We start from the raw sequence: 22,096 nt of genomic DNA, 5'->3' as shown, positions 1-22,096 counted from the left end.
TACGGTTCAGTGTCACTCGAAAATGCCTCTGAACTTTCCGGTGGCCCTAAAAGTTTTGTGGGCAGGAAAATGGCGAAACCAAACACTCAGGAAGTCGAGTCATTAAAAGACCCGTGAAAATGTGGTCTTCAAACGAGGATCCCTAGCGTTGCTCGCACCTCCCTAATGGGAATGCGCTCTGCGCTTATCAAGGGTATCAAATGATCGTCCAGAAATCGTCTTTTACTTGGGTTTCCTAGAGCCCCTTGCGATCGTTCCATCAGACCGAGTGTTGTGATGTTCCAAATTTGTTAACATCTCGCTCGCCACTGATCGTGACCCACTGTCGCGCTCGCGTATTGATTATGATCGGTTGTTTTGTGTATCGCGCGTCAATATTTGGTTTGCCGGTGGCCCTCCGCCGAGACCATCCGCCATCTGGTTCCACTTAAGTGGTGATGCACGCCTTCCTGGTGTCAATTTAATTACGGACACTACGCGCGGTACTCGCCACGTCCACGGTCGTCGTCCACTGGACGTGGGCCTGGCCCGGCGGGGTTATATAAATAACCATCACCGCCCAGAACCACTTGCTGGGGTGTGAAATTGGATTCGTTTGTGTCGTTTTTGGTACTTGTTAGTGTCAACAACGTCAAGCCCGCGTGAGAGGGCTTCCGGTGTGCGGTTGGCCATGTGGCGAGCGCGCGACTAGTGCGCATCGTTACGGTAATCGATCGATCGATGCAACTTCTGGGATGCGTGTCCAGGCCGTGTCTGCGTTAACGTCTGGCCGTCTGCGCGAACTTTGGCGGTCGCTGGCCGATGTCCAAAACGCCAACAATCTTATCGTTTTCTTTTTTACTTTATACTCACGGTGCTATCTAAACAATGTCGCAGTGAGGGAGAACGAGAGCCAGGGAGCAAGGGAAGGTTGTTCATTTTATGTCTACGCTTTTTTATCGCGGTTCCCAGCAGCGCCGGCGCTGATAGTAGCAGGCTCCACGGGCACTGCCTGGGGGCAAAGTGTTTTATAATCCTTCCACCGATGCGCGCGGAAGACTTCTAGGTTCCGGCACATCGGTAGGCGTGACCGCGATAACGCTAAATTCGGACGCTGTTTTCTGTAGATAATTGCCATTTTCGCTCAACATGTCAATGAGAGGCTACGTGCCGCGGTGAGGATACGTTACATGGATGGCCTGTGCTCGGTTGGTTATGGAGCATTCTCTGCCATAAATTGTGGCCCACTTTAGACAGGGCTTCCACGCAGGGCTACTTCATAAATCGGGGTCCTACGCTGGGCGCTACTTAAATCGATGTCAAGTGATTGTCGATACTGCAAAGTGCGTAGGGCAGCTGCGCGTAAGGGCTGCAGCACGCGAGCACACACGCGACGCGATTCCTTTGCGTGACGGCCCGAGTGCGAACCCGAGGGCGGGACAATGTTTTACGATGATTTATGCTGCGCTCCCTTGACACGCCTGACACGCCGGGTGGTCAGTGCAATCGGTTCCCTCCGTAGCTCCCGGGCACGCTAAGCGGACTAGAAGTCTGTGAGACGGATCACGCAACGCCGCTAGAACTGTACTACTTTGCCGGGCCCTGTGGCCCCGTTCGGCGGGGTTCCCAATTTATGGCGGCCGACGCGAAACACTTTGTTGTGATGGCCATAAACTAATCACGCTCCCATCGTCCCTTTCTTCGCACCCTGCAGAGCCCCCGTTGCAGAGGACGACGTGTGCCGCAAACACCGCCCCAAAATGGATGCCCGAATCGGGCTGGAGTACATCATCGAGAACAACGACTACGTGAACAAGTTGGGTCTCGCGCTCGACACCAACAATGTCACGGTTAAGAAGCAAATTTTCGAGCTGCTGTCGACGCTGTGCGCCTTCAGCGGCAACGGGTACAAGCGGGCCATCGAAACACTCGAGCACTACAAGGTAAGCTTCGGGGTCCTTCCGACTTCTCGGTCCTGCTGCTGCGGTCTAAATCTTCCCTTTTCTTCGCAGAACATCAAAGGTGAACGGTATCGGCTGAATCTGGTCGTGGCCGAGCTGGACAAGGCGACCGCCGTGGAATACCAAATAGCGCTGCTGGCGTTCGTCAACTGCGTCATCATTTCGGCCGGTTCGCTCAAGGATCGGATACGAATGCGCAACGAATTTATCGGTGAGTCCCGTCGGGGGTTTGCTCGTATGCAGAACACGTCCGCCGGGCATGCGAAGAATGTTGGTGTCATGTCGTACCTTCTGGGTGCGCGCGGCGCGCTGTCGTCATGTCGAGTTTTCGGGTGTTATGGTACTGATTGCGCCCGAGACCTGGCACACGTATCGGTTGGCTTTGATTTATGGACCTCCTCGTTGGAGCGGTCCTGGAGATACGATTACATTCTTCGGCGTTTTTCTCCCAACCACCAGCAGCAGCCAGCATAAGTGGCGATGTCACTTTTTGCGGACCAATATATGCTGAGCGTATTGGGGGAACCGAGGTGAACGTACCGAGCACCGGCCTGCGGGCCCGTGATGTAACCGGATCGTTTGCGATACGATGCGGACGTGCGGTAAATCGAAAAATCGCTTTTTAAGGGTCCTAAAAGGGGTATGAATTATGGATTGGAAAGATTATGACGGAATTTGGCGGGAATCAATCTCAAATTCGCCACACGCCACACTGCTTCGGGGTTTTTTTGCCGTTTTGGAATTTTACTCTTCAGTTTAGTGGATCATGAGTGGCTGAGGAGTCAGTTGAAGATCCCTTGTCGACAAGAATTATGTTGGGGTTTCCGATCGCTTAATCAAGAATAAAATATCTTGCTCCTAACTAGACCTCATAAAGTTACATAAAGTTATGGTTTATAGCTCACGTACGTGTGCATGTTTTGATCGGGAGAGACAAAAATTGCACCTGAGTACGCAACCGGTACGAGGAATGGCCCCTATTCCCCGCAAGGATCGTAAATACCATTATCGTGTCCAAGGCACCGAAACCGAAACCTGTTGCCGGCACGAAGAAGTGAGATAAATTGATACTAATCCGTCCGAGTGGTGGCTGGCCCCGCGGACCCGTATCACGGCACCTCCTGACAACCCTTAGAATGTGGGTCTCAAAGTTGCATGTCGTACTGGCACTAGCACTGGCCGCCACCGACCAAGAATTGTACTCCGGAGCTGACGGCGGCAATTTAGGGACACGGGTTTGACACTGATACCCGGCCGAGACCAGTCTCCGAGCGCAGGTGGCTGCGTGTTTCTGCAAGAACTAAACGTCTTGGGTGCCCTAAGCGAGCTCGCGAGTGGCTCAGGTTTGTGTCTAGGTTTTGTGCTTGATTGCCGACCCGCAGCAGGTTGGCTGGCTGGCAGGGTTCGGTTTGGTGGCAAATAATGGACTAAGGAGATAAATTTGTGCTTGTCACTTGAGGATTACCCCGGCACCGGCTCTGGACACTCGATACCCATTTTTCTACAACATTCCACAACACGCCGCGTCGCGCGCCGTGTACCTTGGTACTGCTGCTGCTGGCCGTCGGTCGGCTAATCCTTTTTGATTTTCCGCGGCGCACTGTATCGTGTCGTGAGAACCGTACAACCGTTGGACCCGTTTTTCTTTTCTTCTGTGACCGGAGATCGGAAAACCAGTTTAATGTAATTAACATGTCACATCAAATGGCTTCCAAAATCCATGCCTCATTCGTCGGCAGGGAATTCTCGGAATGGATTCTATCGAGCAGTGGCCGGTGGAGGATTGATTTATCTCGCACGATTACGCGGGGGCCATTTAGCATGTTCGGTGGCCGGTTTTCGTGCCGACTGCCAAAGCTCGAACTAATCGTTGTTTGGACAGAGGCCGACAATGGCCGTTCACCGCGATCGGCGTCATCCCGCTCACGCGGAATCGACTCACGGTTCTGTTAGCGTATCCTAATTATACATTATTGGATTATCTTTAGAGTCGATAAAATCGTAATTTGTTACATTATTGGATTGGTTTCACCATCAATGCACCGATCGCCGCCCATGCCCATGCCGACCTTGCCAAGGCCGGCTGACGGCGAAATGTCACTTCATTAAAGCGTTGGCCACACACCGACACCGATGGCTTGAATCGATAAGGTGCTGCCTCTGATAAGGCCTTATCGCGGAATCGATGTACACAAATGTTGATAGTGCGGCCGCGGTGCGTGAATTTTGAGGCAGGTTAAGCCTACTGGGCAGCCATTGGCAAGCTCCAGTACACTCTGGCCGCTCCAACGTTCCGGTTATTATTAGCAGAGCCCAACCGTGGTTCGTGGTTTAAAGTTTTGGCTGTTGATATTTGGACCGTAACCGGCACCGTAAGATGGCGTTGGGAAATTGCTTATCTTGCCACAGTATCAGCGGCACGATAAGAGCGGTGTAAGAAACGCTGCTGCTGCGAAACCCATTAAGAACTAACTTGGTTGTGACGCAAAACGCCGCGGGCTGTGGTGAAACATGCCCATCGTAATGCAACGGCAGCGGCAGTTGAATCAGCAATCGTTGGCCGACATTAGCCGATGGGTTGCGGATACGACGGAAAACTATCTGGGCGTCTACTGTGACCTATCGGCGCTGGAAGAGGAAACAGAAGAGGATGAGCTTGTCGAAGGTAAGATTCTAGCCGAGCGGCGAAGGTTTGAGTAACATCTGATACAGCTGGGTGCGGCCGTAGGCACATGTCAAGTGCGTCGATCGTGACAAAACGCTACATAATCCCAAAAGGAGTGGTCAAGTCAAGTGGAGCTGGGCTATCTTAATCCCAATCAGCCCCCCAACTTCAGGTGTGACATACATTAACGCCGTGTTCTCGTTTCTGCTTCTAGGATTAAACCTCATACCAGTATTAAATAACTTAAGGTAAGTTCTGGTCGTTAATCCTGGCCGCCGTTTGTGAACTTAAGAACTCCGAGCTGTGTCAAAAACCGGCGTGGATCCCTGGCAGTACTGACTTGATCGTTGGCGTCAATTCCCCCCTTAAAACGAGGGCGGAAGCTCGCAAATGAGGTTTACAGCTTCCTGCTCCCGATAAGCGGCAGTGTGTGCGACAAAGTAAACAACACAGTCAGTGTGGACTATTGATCCGTCGCGGTCCGCGATCGCCTCCGCGATAATCGGATTATATTGACAACGCCATATAAAGCGGTGGGGCCCAGAAGCAGAGCGAAGTGGCCTTTAGGGCGGTAAGTTCGCGTGTGTCCGCGACCGCTCGTAAAGGTTTTATGGAGCTCACCCGCGCCCGCGCCTGAACGGTGTCAAATTCAAGTTCGAAACTTCAACAAACCCCGCCGATTACGAGGAATCGCGCTGATGTCGCACCTGATACGCTGCCGCCCATCGTCAGAGGGCATTGTGCGCAAGTGGGCTTATCGAGTGCGTGAGTGATGTGCCCGGTTACTAAACGCCGATTAGTGGAACGGAAGTGAAACCCAATTTTGTCTCCCGCCCTGGAGGTTTCTAACGTGTGATTCATTGCGAGTGATACAGGAACCACGCACACGCCGCCTACAGGACCCTAGGGAATAGCTGAAGTAAACTGAGTCCTATGACCTGGCGCATGGTTCCACCAATCGTCACGCGCCATCGGTCGCCAATCAACTCTTTGCGAGTGGAGTTCTACAGGGTGATTCATCAAGTGTTTGGATTGTACTTCACTCTCGATTGCTTGGTTTTTGCAACGTTAAACTTCATTCTGTAAATTCTAAACATTTAGTAAACAAAAATATTACGAGATGGGACGCTCCACGCTTGGCGAAAATTGGGAAATATAAGGCTGACTAAAAAGTAATCCATTATTTTTGCGAGTACTTCAAAACTTTTTTTAAATGCTTTCAGTTGTTCGATTTGCGTCAAACATGCACCGTTTTGTTGGAACTTTTTAAAGGTAGCTTCAGAGTGCCTCTCTCATAGAAGTCTTGGTCGTTTTTGACGAAAAACTCTTTTTTCACAATCCTTTATTGATCCAAATTTTTCAGAACGAACGAATAGAACAAACAAAAAACTGTAAGAAACAACTAAACTTGAAACTGTACGATCGATACTTCGCGAGATATGACTAAAGTCATCTACCGTGAAAGTAATGGATTATTTTTTAGCCAACCTTATATTAAAAAATTATTTCCAAAGTGGTGCGTCTTCAAGTTAAACTGTTCAAAATTTGAAGAGCTCATTTCATATAATCTCATTTTTACCTCGATGGTTATGTTGATAAGCAGAATTTTCGTATTTGAAGCGCGGAAACACGTCACACGTCGTGCAAGAGAAGCCAATGCACCCATAACGAGCGACTGTTTGGTGCGGATTTTGGTCGGCCCATTTCTCCTTCGTAAATGAAGCAGGAGTCGCCGCAACCAGATATCGATATGATGCGCCACATTTTCGAAATCCAAACACTTGATGCATCACCCTGTACAGTTCTGTGGCGCCTCCGAGGGTAACCGATTGTTGTTGTTTGCCCAAAATGATAAAGAAGAGTCTCCCTACTCGTGAAAGCTACCAAACCTAATCGCCAACACCCCGCTGGAGTCACGTTTCGAGACGCGCCCTGCTTCTCGCTCCCTGATAACGCGGGCCCCGGGTTTGGAGACTTACTTTTTTATCACCGCGCGAGAAAGGTGCGCGAAATCAAACAACAACGTAAACAATCACCCAACGCAGTCCGATCGGGACGAAGCAATGTTTTAAACGATCTTGACATGAATCGTGGCGTCGCGACAAGATCGTGCACTAGACCGTTGCGTAGATATGGAGGCGCCCGACACATCCCGTGTGACGTTTGGTGGCGCGTGCGAAACAAAGCCAAGATTTCTCTCGTGAAGGTCGCGTGGCGCGCGCGAAATTCAACATAGAGAGAGAGCGAGCTCGACGGAAGGTGATGCGCAGACGCCAGCAACACGTGTTCGCTGGGTACTCTCTCTCTCTCTCTCTCTTTGTCGGAAGTTCCGAAAGCTCCGACCGCGTGGTTGCGGCTGCCGCCAGAGCTCGCGGGAAGCTCGCGGCGTTCGCGGCAATCAGATGTTTTTCGCGTGTGAAGGGCTTCCGGCGAGGAAGGCCCGCCTAATGGTTGGAGCGTGAGGCGCCGCAACGGCGACCGGATTTTCGGTGAGCCACACGCGAGCCCTCCGTGTAGAATCCTAGGTCTAGAACGAGCGCGCACCACTCTTCAGGGGTGCTTCCCCGTTCTGGTAGACGAAAGGCTCCCCACGGGAGGCAACCCAAGCAGATCCTGTGTGCGTTTGTGTGTGCGTGCGTGAAAGAGAATGTTGTGATGTGTGCCGGGTCCCTCGGACTTGGTTCTCACGATTCTCACGATTCCGGTCGGTCGTTAGTGTGGTGGTCGCACACAGACAGTGTCCGTTTACGAAGCGTAGCCGCTTCGGTGTAGCGTGTAGTAGTTCGGCTTCGAACGGCTCCCTCAGCCGCCAGGACTGCGGTATTTCTAGAGCCCCCCCGCCACGTTCTCGCCTTGGTTCACCATCAGTCAGTCAGTCCACAGATTCGTCCGTCCATCTTCTGTTTTGCCTATTTTTAGCCGTTCCGTTTAGTTCCGAAATAGTAACCGGACAACGACTGACGGTCGAAGGGTCCTGTGTGCGCGTATTTAGGGCATCTTGTACTCGCGGCTCGCGTCGCAACCTTCGCAGTGCCCCTCGGTTGCGATGAAACAGCAAAAACCTGTCGAGTTATGACAGTTCGGAATTGTGGAAACAGCGAAAACCGAGACTCTAGCGCCGCGCGATTGCGATCTAGTAAACTGTTCGCCTCTTCCGGCACCAGCGAGTGCGCTATCGTTTTCCGGACAGCACCCCGGAACCTTCCCCAAACGTCGGATCAGCCGTCGGATCAATGAATATCGTGCAGGAGCTGCGGGAACTGTGCCGCCGAAAGCTCGCCAGTGTCGGTGTGCGGCTGGCCAACAGTTGAGACCTACGGTTGCGTGACCTGTGGTAAATAGTGTTTGTGTGTGTGTTTTTGTGTCCTGCGAACGGTTTTTGGCCCAGGAGGATGTTCTTGGTTCTTGTGCTCCGTTTCCGGTTCCGGAAGCGCGACCGAATCGCTCATTCTTTTCGTTGTCCCTCGTGTTTTTCGCAGGCGCACGGCCAGCGGCGTACCGGATATAGCCTCACAGATTGAGGTATTCGACGAGCAGCAAGAATGCGACGTAGCCCAGAGCCTCCAGGTGCCGGACGGAATCGACCTCAACTCGCATCTGGATGTCTTTAACGCGATCCTAGCCCAGGTGCGTCTTCCGGGTGACACTCTTGACTCCCCGCGGGAACTAACCTGGTCCTTCGTTTCTCTCTCTACCCGCAGGTGGCCGGCACACCGCAAGCAACGCCTTTTCTAAGCATCCTCCAGCACCTGCTGCAGATCGACCCGAAGGAGCAGATCAGCGACATCGTGTGGGACACGGCCGAAACGCTCGTGCACCGGGCGACGCTGCTCGAGGACCGCGAGGCGTCGGTGCGGCTCCTGCGAACCCCGAGCGTGCAGAAGTTCTTCACGACGTGCCCGCACTGCCGCGGTGACCTGAACACCGGCCCCGTCCCGCGCCGTCCCTCGCTCGGCAGCACCCTGCAGGCGGCGTCGTCCCCGAGCAGCACCACGTTCGGTTCGGCGCCTCCGCCACCCCCCGCACCGCCGCCACCGTCGTCTGCTCCTCCACCGCCACCTCCACCGGGCTGTGGAGCGCCTCCGCCGCCTCCACCACCGCCCACCGCCGGCGGTCGAGCGCCACCACCGCCACCGCCCCCGATGGCCGGTGGTCCGCCGCCGCCAGCTCCGCCGGCACCGCCGGCACCGAACCTGCTGGCCGTCCAGAGCTCCGCCCAACAGTTGGCCCGCTCGAAGACGCCCGAGGAGCCGGCGGAGCAGCTGGTGCGCCCGCTGCCGCAACAGGAAACGCCCGTGCCGCGGTCTAAGATGAAGACCATCAACTGGAACAAGATTCCGCCGCAGAAGGTGCTCGGCAAGCAGAACATCTGGTCGATCGTGGCCGACTCGCACCAGGGCAGCCCGATGGCCGACCTGAACTGGGACGAGATGGAGGGTCTGTTCTGCCTGCAGACGCAAACGCAGGGCTCACCGAAGCTCGGCCATCGCTCGGGTACGGCGGCCGGGCCCGGTGCCGGCGGTTGCGGCGCCGATGGCACTGGCAGCAACGGTGCCGATACGCCCGATGCGCGCAAGTCACGCAAGGAGAACGAGATCACGCTGCTGGACGGCAAGCGGAGCTTGAACGTGAACATCTTCCTGAAGCAGTTCCGCACCACGAACGAGGACATCATCCAGCTGCTCCGGAACGGCGAACACGAGGACATCGGGGCGGAGAAGCTGCGCGGTCTGCTGAAGCTGCTGCCCGAGATGGACGAGCTGGAGATGCTGAGGGCGTTCGACGGCGACAACCATCGGCTCGGCAACGCGGAAAAGTTCCTGCTGCAGCTCGTCCAAGTGCCCAAGTGCGTTAGGACCCTGTCGCCTCCCCTATTTTGCCAGAGGAGAACCTGTCTCACCACGTCATTTCCCCCTTTCCTGCTTTGCAGCTACAAACTGAGGATCGAAAGTATGCTGCTGAAGGAGGAGTTCAAAGCGAATCTGATGTACTTGGAGCCCAACATTAACGCCATGCTGTATGCGGGCGAAGGTGCGTACGAAGGACGCAATCTCCGTCCCGGCGTCGTGGTTTCATTATGGTCCCCCCTCTTTCGTTCCCCCGCACCGACAGATCTGATTAACAACAAAGCGCTGCAGGAGGTCCTGTACATGGTGGTGGTGGCCGGCAACTTCCTCAACTCGGGCGGGTACGCGGGCAATGCGGCCGGTGTGAAGCTGTCGTCGCTGCAGAAACTTACCGACATCCGGGCGAACAAGCCGGGCATGAACCTGATCCACTTTGTGGCGCTGCAGGCGGAGAAAAAGAACGCGGCCCTGCTCGAGTTCCCCGCCCAGCTGACGATGCTGGAGAACGCAACCAAGTAGGTGCCAACCGATCGCGGACCGAGCGGCGGGTATCAACGCCAGCTAACCGAGACTTTCATCTTTCCAGAACGACCGTCGAGCAGATCAACAACGAGCTGGCCGCTATCGACAATCGGATCAAAAAGATCAAGAAGCAGATCGAGATGCCGAAAACGGACAAGGACATCAAGTTCCAGATGGAGGAGTTTCTGAATGTGAGTACCGGCCCGGGGGGCGCGATGCTCTACTCTAGTCGCGATTGTAATGTCCTTCCGTGTCCTTGCAGGCGGCTGAGCAGGACGTCACGATGCTGCAGCGGGCGCTGAAGCAGCTCGACGCGATGCGCGTCCAGCTGGCGGAGTTCTTCTGCGAGGACGTGGGCACGTTCAAGATGGAGGAGTGCTTCAAGATTTTCCACAGCTTCTGCGAAAAGTTCCAGCACGCCGTGAAGGACAACGAGAAGCGCCGGGTGCAGGAGGAGCAGGCGACAATCCGGCGGAAGCAGCGCGAGGAAACGCTCCGCAGGAGGCAATGTACGTTGATGCCTGTTCGCTGAATGTTCGGTTCGGTTCGGTGATGTTCTAATGCCGGGTTTCCGGTTTCCTTTTCCAATTGCGAACAGCGAACCAACAACCGGGAACACCCGTGTCCGACTCGGAGGGCAGCATCCTGCTGGACGCGTCCCAGTACGATCTGCGCTACAGTCCGGCCATGTCCCGGCGGCGGCTCGGGTCGTTCAACAGCAACGGTGACGCGTTGCTGCTGCGCGACGAGTGCGCCTCGCCGGACATCACGCCGAACGGGAGCTTGCGGAGGCGACGCAGCCGCGTCCTGTCGGAGGAGGATGATAGTAATCTCATGGACTTTCTGCGCTCGTCCGGCCACGAGAGCAGCAACCGGGAGCGCAAGTCGGCCGCTTACGGTAGCCTCGATCGATCGTGGGCCCGCCGGGCCCGGTCCGGCAGTGGCAGCAAGAAGCGCCCGGATCTGCTGAACGTGCAGTTCGGTGCCGACCGGGAGCGGCCCAGCTCGCCGTCGCCGCAGACCGAATCGAAGCCGCTCGCCGTGGAAGAACCAAAACCGAGGTACGCACACGCACGCGCTACGTTTGGTGCTTTAATCTGCGCCTGTTTGGCTTGGCTTTCGTTTTAACGGCGACTAACGCCTTCCATTCCATTCCGTTGCTGGCCACTGAGTTACGATTGGTTCTTGCGTGGGTCGTGTCATCCTTTGTTCTATTCCGTGGACACTTTTAAGTGGACATTTAAGATTTATTTTAAATTCAAAAAGCATGACACCGCCCAACAATTCACCACTCGACTGTTTCGCGCTCTGAAAAACGTCAGTTTATTCACCACTCACTGTGGTGAATACATAACAATTCCGCTGCATTTAGTACGCGCTTTTTGACGCTTGACGCACGTGTTTCTGTGTCCGCTTCCGGCTCCGGTCGGTCCGGCGCTTTCTTCCTTTTCTCCTTCGTTTTACCAACCGACCAGAATTTCCAGGGAATGGCGGCAGAAGATTGAGTCGTGGCTGCAGGCGAACGAGCAGGACGATCGGCACAACGACGACTACAAGCAGCTGAAGCTGAAGCGCGTGGCGGCCAACCGGCGCTCGTACGAAACCGACAACGAGAGCGACCGGGGCAGCAAGCTGGACCCGCTGCCGGAGGAGAAACCGCCGACGGTGGCATCGCCGGAGCCAGCGGCCGTTCCGAGGATCATAACCACGGGCACGACAACGGCGGCGGCGGCGACGTCACCGACCGTGGACCAGCAGCGGATGTTCGGCGGGGAATCCAAACCGTACCGGCCCGTGTACCAGCCTTGGCGCTCCAAGAGCCGACCCGATCCGACCGATATCGTCGGTACGATAGAGGCCTTAACAGGTAAGAGAGAGAGAGAGAGAGTTGTGCTTGTCAGCTAGCTCCTCGCCGCAGCGTACTTACCACGCCATCCGGCTATCCGTAGGTGCGGTCTCACCGGATGCGGACAAGTCGTCGTTGCGCAAATCGATGCTCAACACCTCACCGACGACGACGACGACGGCGGCGGCGACGGAGAGCGACCGAGAGCGGTACCGGCGGCAGCGGTCACGCGAAGGGCCCAACCCGAGCTCCAGCTTGCAGTCGATTCTGGAGGAGGACAAACGCAAGAACATCATTCAGTCGCTGGGCGAGCGGCCCCCGTCCGATCGGCTGCAGATCTACATCCGGCGCGGTTCCGACAACCAGCCGGACAGTGCCGGCACCTCGCCGACCAACCACGGTGGCACCACGGAGGTTGCGCCGATCGAGTCGACCGGCGGCGACGACCACCGGCAGTCGATCTACATTCGGGCACCGGGCGCCGAAAAGCAATCCATTTACGTCCGCCCGACCGAAGCCGCTCCACCGTCGTCTAGCACCGTATCGTCCAGCACGACCAGTACGACCTCGGGCTCGGAGCTGCTCGTGCCTGCCGACGGTGGCAGCAGCACGTCGCCTTCCTCGGCCGGAGCCGGCGCTCCGCCGTTGCCACGGCGCACGCGCCGTGCCCACCACGTGTACGAGGAGCCGACGGCCGTGACGAACAACAAGATCGAGATCGATTCCGACAACATCGAGACACCGCCCTCAATCCGGCGCAATCCGGGAGGCAGCACGAGCGTGACGGTCGGTGGAGGATCGTGTCGCCGGTTGCACCACCACCAGGCCAACCGTGCGGGAGAGTCGGCCGACTCGAAGGAGACGCTCACCGACTCCGGTAAGGGCTCCGGCTCTTCGACGGGTGCGGCCGGGGCATCAGCCGCCGCCAACGCCGTCGACCTGGTGGAAGTTCTCGGCGATGGACAGTTTGATCGATTTTCATCCGCCCGCCGCACGAGACGCTTCAAGCGGCCAATCGAGCTGGGCACCGGGGCCGGTAGTGGCAACGAAACGACTACGACGGCCACGACGACGACGACGGCTTCCCCGTCACCGGAATCGCCGCCAGACAGTCCGGCGCTCCGGCTTCCGGGCGGCGGTGTATCGAGCCGCGCGACCGTACCGGGCACAACCGGGAAGGACGGTGTGAAGAAGGAGCAGGAACAACGCTTGAAACGGTGGCAGGACAAACTGAAATCGTCCTCCTCGACGACGACGACGACGCCGTCGACGGTGGCGGGAAGCGGCCGGGACTCGCCCCGGTCACACGCCGAAGCCGTGCTGAATCGGGCGAGCAAAATCGGCCGCACCATCAGCCGCATCAGCCAGGAGGACGTCCGGGAGGCGATCCGTGGCCTCAAGTCGCCCACACCCGAGCGCACCTGGAGCCCCACGAAGGACATCCACTCCGGGTTGGTGAGCGGGGCGAAGGTGGCGGCAACCCACGAGCTGAACGACGAAGGATTCGAGGAAACGCAAAGCCTCGTCTCGGACACACCGTCCCAGGGTAAGGATAGTGTGTCGTCGTGCAACGATTACGGTTCCGACACCAAGAGCAAGCGATCGACGGTGCCGAGCGGTGGCAAGTTGGCCGCGGGGTCCGCCGATTCCACACCCGGTGGACCTCTCAGCCGGGGTAAGGTAACCACGGGCAGCACCGGGCACCGGGCTCCAAGTATGGCCAGTTTGTTGATGGTGAAAAACGGTCAACCTTCGACGGGGACCAGCCTCGAACGCAGCCGTTCGCTGCGTGGCGCACCGCTTGGGGCACCCGCTTCAGCCGGCGGAGGCAACAAGAATCTCTTGCCCCGCCGAACGGCCTCGATGCGCCGGACAACGGGTGGGCCACCGGAGAGTGCTACGGCCGGCGGTGGACTACGCGCGTTGGCCGCCCTATCGCAGGACGTTGAACGGAGCAACTCGCGGACGAGCCTGCGTTCGTCGCGCTCCTCGCTGAGCAGCGCGGTGTCGACCAACACCGTGCGCAAGGTACCGGCCTTGCGCGGCAAGGGCTCCACGACGACTCCGCTCTCTAACAACTCGAGCCCACTGCACGCCGCTTCCACGCTGTCCGCCAACAGTTCCCCTTCGAAGCGTCCGCTCGGCACGGCCACGAGCAACGTTCACCGCGGGGCACCGGCCAGCCGGAGCAGCTCCAGTGGCTCGAGCATCGGACCCACGGCGGTCGTCATCCGGAAGCCACCACCGACCCGCTCGGCGGCCAGTTCGCTCGGGGCTAGTGCTAGCTTTAAGGAGAATCACCACAACGGCAGCAGCCACCAGACGAACGGGAGGTTTCAGTCGTCGGTCGGTAGCAAGTCAACCAGCAGTGGCAGTCTGGCCGGTTCCGGGGCCAGTGGTGTGAGCCCCACGCCGCTCGCTGCCGGCTCGGGACGTGCGTCCGCCGTTGGGGCGGCACCGGGGGCGAGTGCGGGCCGTCGGGCCACCGGGGGCTTCATGCGTCCCACTACCTCCAGTGCCACCAAAGTGAAGGGAAAGTAAGGCGACGGTGTGGGACCGGTTTGGTCCTTTATTTTTGCACAATGTTTTTCCGGCTTTTCGAAGGATTTTGCAGTTCCCTGCTTTTATTGCGAAACTACCGTCCATTTTATTGTATTTACGAGAGGAACGAAGTATTTTGAGTTTTGCGCTTCGGGGCGCACGGAATGGATTCTGAATTCTGTGGCCATCACCGGGCCAAAGTCATGCCATGCCATTGTTAGCGGTATCGCATCCGCCCAACTGTTACTTCCCGCTGGCCCCGCCGACATCTTTACGATACGCTTATACTGTAGAAAACGGTGCTACTTTTCCGCCGGGAGCGACACGAGGACACTAGGCGGTCCAGGCGTATCCGTCGGGCTCTCTAGCGGATGCGCCATTATGTTTTGAATGTTTAACGTTTGTTGCATGCAGCAATCATAGCGATAGAAACGATAAACGATACTAATAGCAACTCTTGTAGCTCTCGAACTTGAACGCACGGCGCTGCAGCAAAGGCGCATACGAAGCGCAACGAAACAAGTATTATTCTCTAGTGTGAACTGATCGAATATTTGCAGACCAATAGTGGTAATAGCGGCGGCGCGCGTTGTTAGCAATGTTAGGAGGCGTTATTTATTTACCCAAACTACATGTCCCCGTGCCTGAGATGTCCGTCGGTTCCGGTTGTAGATCCCGGTGATCGGTTCTCGGCCATCCCGTAGCCAATAGATCAGCACCGCGTTAAATCGTTGGCACCCCACCCCGTAATCGTGTGGATTAAAGTGTAAACATATATAGCATATATATAAATATCGTTAGTAGAAAAGTAGATAGGTTCTAGATAGCGAGTGTTCGAAGTACCAGATAGCGATGGGTGGTGGCAGCGGGCCAGGGCAAGTGTGCCCCTCGCGGTCCCCGTCATCGCGTCCAACGAATGAACTAAGGGCCGTCGATCGTAATCGTGTAGTGAATCGGTTTTGTATGTTAGGTAAATCAACTAAAAACAAAAAGGAGATAAACGAATCATTACGATCCGTGGAAGAAGCGTAAAAGACCGCGTAAAAATTAAAAGTCCTTCCTCCTTTCGATTCTAAACACCAATTCTAACCAATTTAACAATACACAAAGTTACGGACATTTCCTTTTGACTCTTTCCCAATTGGACGTACGAATTTTTGCCTAAATCATATGTCAAGCTCTATGTTTAACTCTTTCGGTGCGGCGTTTCAAAATTTATAATCAAAATTTAATAATGGGTAGTTGTATGAAACAAAAAAAAATGTGGATGAAACAGTCAAAAGCGAGTTACGTGCTTCTTTCCAATCAACATCGACGTTAAGCAAAATGTATCGACTGTTACGATAATAGGAAGCTGTCCTGTTTAATCGCTGTTTAAAATCAAACCCCAACAACGGCAGCAGAGCGCTACTGCCGCGCGCCCAGGTACTAATCCGTTAGACTAACTCGGCGCAAACGGAGGACACAAGGACAATACAACAAACAGCGGGCGAAGTGTGAAATGTGTTGGGGAATTTTGAAAAGTTAACGTTCGCTAGAAAACGACGATTGTAATGTTGCGGGTTGTAAGATTGTATTGTTGCGGGTTGTTATTTGTTTTTCTCTGCCTTGCCTGCCCTTTCTCAATTTTTCCCCCTCCAGTCGACTTTCGTATCAATCCGTTTTACATTCATATTTTCTTCCATTTCTACGTAAAGCTGTTGCTCGAATAGGAAAGAATAGTTTGTCGGCAGGCGATAACAAAAGTGACATACATTTTGTACTATAAGCGCAAACTGTTTATTTTTTTCTTCGCGAGACACGAAAGAAACGGTAAAGTTTTGCTGCGGTCAACAGGTTCGATTCTTTTCTAGAGTTTCTGGAGAAGAATTGAGGTTTTGTCTAACGACAACCGTAACGGTAACCCGCGTTACTTTCAAACGTTTTGACGTTTCCGTAGAACAAGTCAGCTACGCCGACAGGTCCACCCGGTACCGGCTTTGACAACTCTCAAGGCCAACTATTTGTTTACGAACAACACTAAAGAATCTAAACATTGTGGGTCGCGTGCAGCTTTAGCCCGGTTTTAAGTCGAAATTGACAAAAAACTAGCCACCCAAGCCCGCGTGCTACCGTTTTCCATCATCCGTGACAACGTTCCCAACGGCTTCAAGATAGATTCGTCCAGCATGGTGTCGACCCGTGGCCACCACACGAAGTACAAATTTTGCGACGGCGAGAAGGTGCTTTGCTACGAACCGGACACTACCAAAGCGAAAGTCTTGTACGATTCGAAGGTAAATGATAGCGGCATTGGTAAAAGGTCAATGATTACCTTCTAATGTGATGTTCCCACTTTTGCTAAAGGTACTGGAAGTGTCCGAGGGCAAAGATAAGCGGGGGCGGCGTATCATCGAGTACCTGATACACTTTCAAGGCTGGAACTCGTCCTGGGACCGGAAGGTGAGCGAGGATTTCATCCTAAAGGACACGGAGGAGAACCGTCAGCTGCAGAAAGATTTGGCCGAAAAATCGCAACTCTATCAGTGAGTATTGATTAGCCTACGTCACAAAGTTTCGAACCCGTTCGCATAATCGCTTCGCTTTGCAGGGGCGCCTACTTGTATCGGAAGGAGCGGAAAAAACAGCGCGTGAAAAGTTTGACAGATCGCATCGAGAGCTTGACGAATGCAAAGATACAGCCGCATCCCGGGTCTTCGGAGGAAGGCAGCTCATGTAGCGGTTTCGGTCGGGACGATACCGATTACAATATTGACGGTAAAATTAAGCCCTTCTGGGTGCAGCCACTACAACTAACCGTCCACAATCCCTGATTCCGTAGATATGGAAGAATACTACAGCAGCTCGGTGGAGAGCGCCCACGAGGAGGACAAAGTGTACCTACAGGTTGGCAGTAAGCTGCGGAATCACCTCGATTTCGACCACCGCATGGTACACACCGAGGGTGCGCTGGCGGAGCTACCGGCCAAGCTGCCGGTAGTGACGATTCTGGAAGCGTTCGTGCGCTACTACACCCTCCGGCAGCTGTTCGAGGGTGGCCACTCGGGGCAGCTGAAAACCCGCCGGCGTAACAGTTCCGCGTTGCGCAGCGAACAAAAGGCGCGGGACTACGAACAAATTCGTACGAACGTGGAACTTTGCAAGGAGGTGGCGGACGGTCTGCGGCTTTACTTCGATTTCACGCTCGTCGACTACCTGCTGTACCCGCAGGAGAAGGCCCAAGCGCAGCTGGTACTGGCCGAGGAGAATCTGTCCAACTTCACGTACATCGCGTCTCAAAACCTGTCCCTCGACATGCTGACCACCACCAGGCTGGAGTCACCGACGGCGGACATGCAGCCACCGAACGATGCCGATCTCTCGAATGCGGCCAGTTTGGCCGAAGAACGCCGCCACCGTCGGTTGCGTTCGCACAAAAACGAGGAGAACGAGTTTGTGCTCGACATTGCGGCCCTGCAGCAAGGCACGGCATCCGGTCGGCAACCGACGACGGCACGCGGCAACTTATCACCGCTCGGCACGAGCCTCAACATCCTGCGCTCGATTTTGCCGCAGAACGTGACGATATCGCGCGAAGCGAAGGAGGTTCTGGACGACGTGTTTCGGTGGCGTATCCTGCCCTCGAATGCACCGGCTGAACCATCGATGGTTTACGGTGCGATCCATTTGGCAAGGCTGATCGTGAAGCTTCCGGAGTTTCTCTCCGCCACCGCCGCCATGGTGGACGAGAAGCTGAAACTGTTGCTCAAGTTTTTGGACACCTTCGCGGAGTTCATTGAAGCGCACGACGAATGGTTCGGAAGGCAGTTTTATGGGAGCGCTAAAGAAAGCGACGCCGCGACGGCCAATCCTGACCAGCGATTGTCTTAGGGTTAACGAAACATTATTTATAATAATAAAATATTCTGAAATATAAAACAAACCATGCTGGTGGCCCACAGAGGGCGCTTTGAGTCAATGTGGTTCTGAACTTCGCTATAGTGAGCGTGCAAATTGTCAATTTATTCTGTACAATTTTAGAACAAAATCGAACGTTTAGTACAAAGTCCGAGTTGTATCAAAATTGGAGCTACCTCTTTACGGTTTTTGCTGCCCTGGTCGAAATCGGGGCAAAATTTTGTCGGCGTATCGCGCCGTCGATTATTTTCGATTACATTTCAGTCCGAGCCGACCAAATGAATTTCTTTCGAAGCACGTTTTTCGACGGAACGGACGGAACAAAAGGACAGACGGGGGACCGTGTTTCGGTTAAAGTAAACATCGCTCACTGGTCATTTATTGCGGGTTATAGAATTTAGCACGTTTTCGTGAAATTGCATTCGTTAGTGATTTAATTTACAAGAACCGTGACATTTTGTTAAAAAAACACTTAATGAGAGCGTACCGCGCCGCAGCATACCACACACTGATTCCGTACGTGTCTGAAAATCTGCCTCGTAACTATCTAAATCCATCACCTGGTTCCCCGATACCGTAAGCTAACATTATTAGTCGCTACTTCTCCCTACGTGGCCACCAACCGGTGCAGTTCAAGGCCGGCGTTCGATACAATAAATACAAGGATAATTTATCCTGCGGCCATTCTTCTACTCGAGGGTTCATAACTATTTACACTAACACTACCGCCGCGGCGGGTCGCCCCCATCCTAGGGCACGGTCACCGGGAGGAACCGACTCGGATCGCCCGCCTGCGGATTGTACCGAATGATGACCTTGTTCGGGTCTTCGCCCACCTCAAGGAACGAATTCCAGTCGTAGAGGTAGTAGAATCCGTTGCGGCGCGGCGGCGGCAACGGTTCCTCGTTCACCGGGTCACCGGCCAGATCAGCCGACGGAAACGAGTCCTGTAGCGCAGCGTTGCGGCCACTTTCCGTCGTGGTGCTGCTGCTGCTGCTGGCGCTAGTTGTCGTCGTACCGGCCGCAGTCTTTCCGGCGTCCCTTTCCGACGAGGATGCGACGGTAGCTTCCGTTCCGGTGCCGTTGCTGGTGGTGGCGGCGTCTAGCTCCAGACTGAACCTTACCGGCGCATCATCCGTGGCAACCGTCGTCGTCTCGGTCGCTTGATCGGGGATCGGTTGCTGCCGCTTCTTGATCTCGTTCAGTCGCTCCTCGTTCGCGTCGACCCCATCGAGCGGATCGGGACCGTGGGCCAGCAGTCCGGGGCTCAGGTCGTAGTGCTTCGGGTTGAGCACGTCGAGCGATTCGTCCGTCAGGTTCACGTTCAGCTTCTCCAGGTCCTTCACCGTCTGCCACAGCTGCTCCAGCTTGCGGTAGTCTTCGTTGTTGACACGAAACCGCGCCGAAGGCTTGTGGCTTTGGAACCGATCGTCATTGGCGAGCCCACTCGGAGGGTCCAATTTGCGGCCGGTTTTCTGCCGCCGGGGCAGTGGCTCACTCGGTCCGGCACCGTTTCGGGTGTGGATACCCAGTGTGCCGAGCACGGACATGAGCTGCGGAGCCACGAGGTCCGCGTCGATTGACGGCATCGTGCGCATAGCTGGCGGTGGCGTTGCCGGCGACGCAACCTCGGCGCGCTGCATTGACTTCTTGCTGCGACCGGGGCTGAGCAACCCAAAGGACCTGAGCAACTGATCCATCTCTTCGTCCCGCGTCTTCTGCTCACTTCCCTCGTCGACCATTGGGAGCGGCTTGAAGGCGATGTAGTCGTCCGCCTTGATGCTGGCCTGCGTTAGGCCAACGGCGGCGGGTTTCACCGTCGTCGTGGTCGTCGTCGTGGGTTCCTCGATCATCGGAGAAGATTCCTCGACTCGTAGTGGTTCGTGCAGCACGAGCGCCGACGGTTGGATGTCCGCCAACAGCTCGACTCCGGGCGGTGGACCCCCGGGGTTCTGGCGATCGTCATTCGGACCCTTCAGCAGACCAAACGAGCGGAGAAGATCCTTCAGCTCCTGGGAGACCTTCGGATCATCCACGTTGATCGAGTTACTGATCGTGGGTTCCGTCGTCGTGCTGGTGGTGGTGGTGGGGGGCATCGGTCGGAACGATGGCGGAGGACTCTGGGACAGTCCGATCGCCGACAGGATGTCGTTGAGTTCCTCCGCACGTAGCGGTGCACCGGCCGAAGGGTTGCGCATTCGATCGGGAAGCGCCGGGTGGAAGGTCGTTGGCCGAGGTGTCGTAAAGCGTATCGTGGTCACCGGGATGGTAGCGGTCGTGGTGTCCGGTGGTGGAACCGTACTCGTCGTGGTGGTGGTCGTGGCAACGCTCGGCAGGGCAACCGGTGCGTGTTGCCCCTGTTCCGTCGCACCGATGATCCTTGTCACCGGGGGACGGGTGTAGATCTGCTGCAGGCTCTCCGGTGACATGTTGTTGGCGTGGTATGGCAGTACGAGCATGAGGGCCCGCATGTGCTGGGCTCGAGTGTGATCGCCGGCGCGCAACGACTTTGAAAACTCCTCCCGCGTCACGTTCTCGAACAGCTCCTCGATCTCTCCCCTAGAAGATTGATTAAGCAGCCGTTATTCACGGAAACGATCCTTTCTTGGTGTGTCAGAAGGACCATTAACCTACCTTGTGAGCCTGGGAAGCGAAGGATCGAGAGCCAGTAGGCGCTGCACCTCAGCGATCGTTTCATGAACGTCGTGCATAGCCTTCCGCGCCTGGTCCACACCTAGGTCATTCACATCGCGTGGCCGGATGATGCGATGTAGGTTGTAGGCGACGAAATCGTTACGTCGCGGCAATCGACGCACCGTTTGGGGGAATGGCCGCGGGTAGGGCGAACCGTCGACGGTTCCGTGCTCGAGCACCGTCACAAGCAGGAGCAACGGCAGCAGCGACGCAATCCCCGTCGACCGCATTTCGGAAAAGTCCGGCTCTGGAAAGGAAGGGAAAACCAGAGAAGCTTTAATCAGCACTCAACGGCATGCGTCTACTTTAAGGCGAATTGTGTGTGAGCCAAAACAATTTCGTGTGAAATATATCACAGTGAAGCGTTTCCCTTTTCCGTGACTGGTGAATGTATAGTGGGATGCACAAGGGTCGTCAATATTTGTCGCTTAATTATGTTTAATATTCTACTTATTTTGAACTATTTGAACAAATTGAATGCAATTGAAAGAGGAAGACCATACATTTCAAACTAATAGATATGACTGCATATATAATAAAAAAAAAATCTAGTTATTTATGAAATACACTGTGTAAGCCCCTTCTCATTGAAACTCGCTTCTCGCTTCATTTAGAACATATCAAAACGGTACGTCAAAAAGAATTAGTTTTCTCATTGCATAAACTGAAATAAGAAACTTTTCTGACCGCTCTGCATTACGGTGATTCCCCACTGTGAGATGATGCGCGTCGAACGAAAGCGAAACTGGTTTTGTATGTCATGACGAATGATGCTTGGTTTCGATTCCGAAATCAAGTGAAAGTGGTTCTCAGCGCTCGTGTATGTGTGTGTGTCTGTGTGGTAATTTATAAATCTTTTCGTAGCATCCGTGTTGTTCCGTGCGATATTTGGGACTCGTCCCACACGTCCTTGGTGGTCCCTCCATGGCGAAGCGGATTCGAAACTGTAAAACCCATTAGGGAATGCGGAACGCTTCGATACGAAAGACTTGAACGCTTCATCACGAAGCGACGAACCAGAGAAAGAGGGAATCGTGGGGAACTTTTGGCCTGAACCGACATTCCACACCAGCCCCGTGGCGTGTTGTGGGAGGTGTATTTGCCCACTTCATATTGCTCACCCTCGCCCTCGACTTTCATCGCG

The 22,096-nt window shown here is 55.0% G+C and overlaps 3 protein-coding genes across 3 annotated transcripts; 2 read left to right on the top strand and 1 right to left on the bottom strand.

The window, feature by feature from the left end:
- The first annotated feature begins 1,739 nt into the window (after positions 1-1,739).
- LOC128275520 (serine-rich adhesin for platelets) lies at positions 1,740-15,998 on the top strand. The gene is made up of 12 exons (XM_053014055.1): positions 1,740-1,922; positions 1,992-2,151; positions 4,820-4,853; positions 8,085-8,232; positions 8,307-9,451; positions 9,536-9,636; positions 9,718-9,967; positions 10,039-10,165; positions 10,237-10,483; positions 10,573-11,035; positions 11,450-11,841; positions 11,924-15,998. The coding sequence occupies exons 1-12, from the start codon at positions 1,740-1,742 to the stop codon at positions 14,359-14,361; spliced, it is 5,688 nt and encodes a 1,895-aa protein (XP_052870015.1). The 3' UTR covers positions 14,362-15,998.
- Positions 15,999-16,519: 521 nt separating this feature from the next.
- On the top strand, positions 16,520-18,231 carry LOC128270190 (protein male-specific lethal-3). The gene is made up of 4 exons (XM_053007596.1): positions 16,520-16,637; positions 16,708-16,886; positions 16,952-17,118; positions 17,183-18,231. The coding sequence occupies exons 1-4, from the start codon at positions 16,530-16,532 to the stop codon at positions 18,229-18,231; spliced, it is 1,503 nt and encodes a 500-aa protein (XP_052863556.1). The 5' UTR covers positions 16,520-16,529.
- A 481-nt stretch (positions 18,232-18,712) lies between these two features.
- On the bottom strand, positions 18,713-21,182 carry LOC128273750 (uncharacterized). The gene is made up of 2 exons (XM_053011784.1): positions 20,893-21,182; positions 18,713-20,817 (listed from the first exon to the last, which is right to left on the bottom strand). Exons 1-2 carry the CDS (start codon positions 21,180-21,182, stop codon positions 19,008-19,010), a joined length of 2,100 nt encoding a protein of 699 aa, XP_052867744.1. The 3' UTR covers positions 18,713-19,007.
- Positions 21,183-22,096: the final 914 nt, after the last annotated feature.

The sequence above is a fragment of the Anopheles cruzii genome, chromosome 3 (genome assembly GCF_943734635.1).
Source record: "Anopheles cruzii chromosome 3, idAnoCruzAS_RS32_06, whole genome shotgun sequence".
Lineage (NCBI taxonomy): Eukaryota > Metazoa > Arthropoda > Insecta > Diptera > Culicidae > Anopheles > Anopheles cruzii.
Note: the sequence above shows the minus strand (reverse complement) of the source record. Positions and strands in the feature narration are given on the sequence as shown.

Bases quoted from the DNA above. Each gene is read 5' to 3' on its own strand.
- LOC128270190 (XM_053007596.1), top strand. From the start codon at position 16,530: ATGGTGTCGACCCGTGGCCACCACACGAAGTACAAATTTTGCGACGGC. The intron at 16,887-16,951 runs GTGAGTATTGAT...TTCGCTTTGCAG, and splicing joins GAAAAATCGCAACTCTATCA to GGGCGCCTACTTGTATCGGA. The intron at 17,119-17,182 runs GTAAAATTAAGC...CTGATTCCGTAG, and splicing joins TACCGATTACAATATTGACG to ATATGGAAGAATACTACAGC.
- LOC128275520 (XM_053014055.1), top strand. From the start codon at position 1,740: ATGGATGCCCGAATCGGGCTGGAGTACATCATCGAGAACAACGACTAC. The intron at 2,152-4,819 runs GTGAGTCCCGTC...TTCTGCTTCTAG, and splicing joins AATGCGCAACGAATTTATCG to GATTAAACCTCATACCAGTA. The intron at 4,854-8,084 runs GTAAGTTCTGGT...TGTTTTTCGCAG, and splicing joins CCAGTATTAAATAACTTAAG to GCGCACGGCCAGCGGCGTAC.
- LOC128273750 (XM_053011784.1), bottom strand. From the start codon at position 21,182: ATGCGGTCGACGGGGATTGCGTCGCTGCTGCCGTTGCTCCTGCTTGTG. The intron at 20,818-20,892 runs GTAGGTTAATGG...TCAATCTTCTAG, and splicing joins TCGCTTCCCAGGCTCACAAG to GGGAGAGATCGAGGAGCTGT.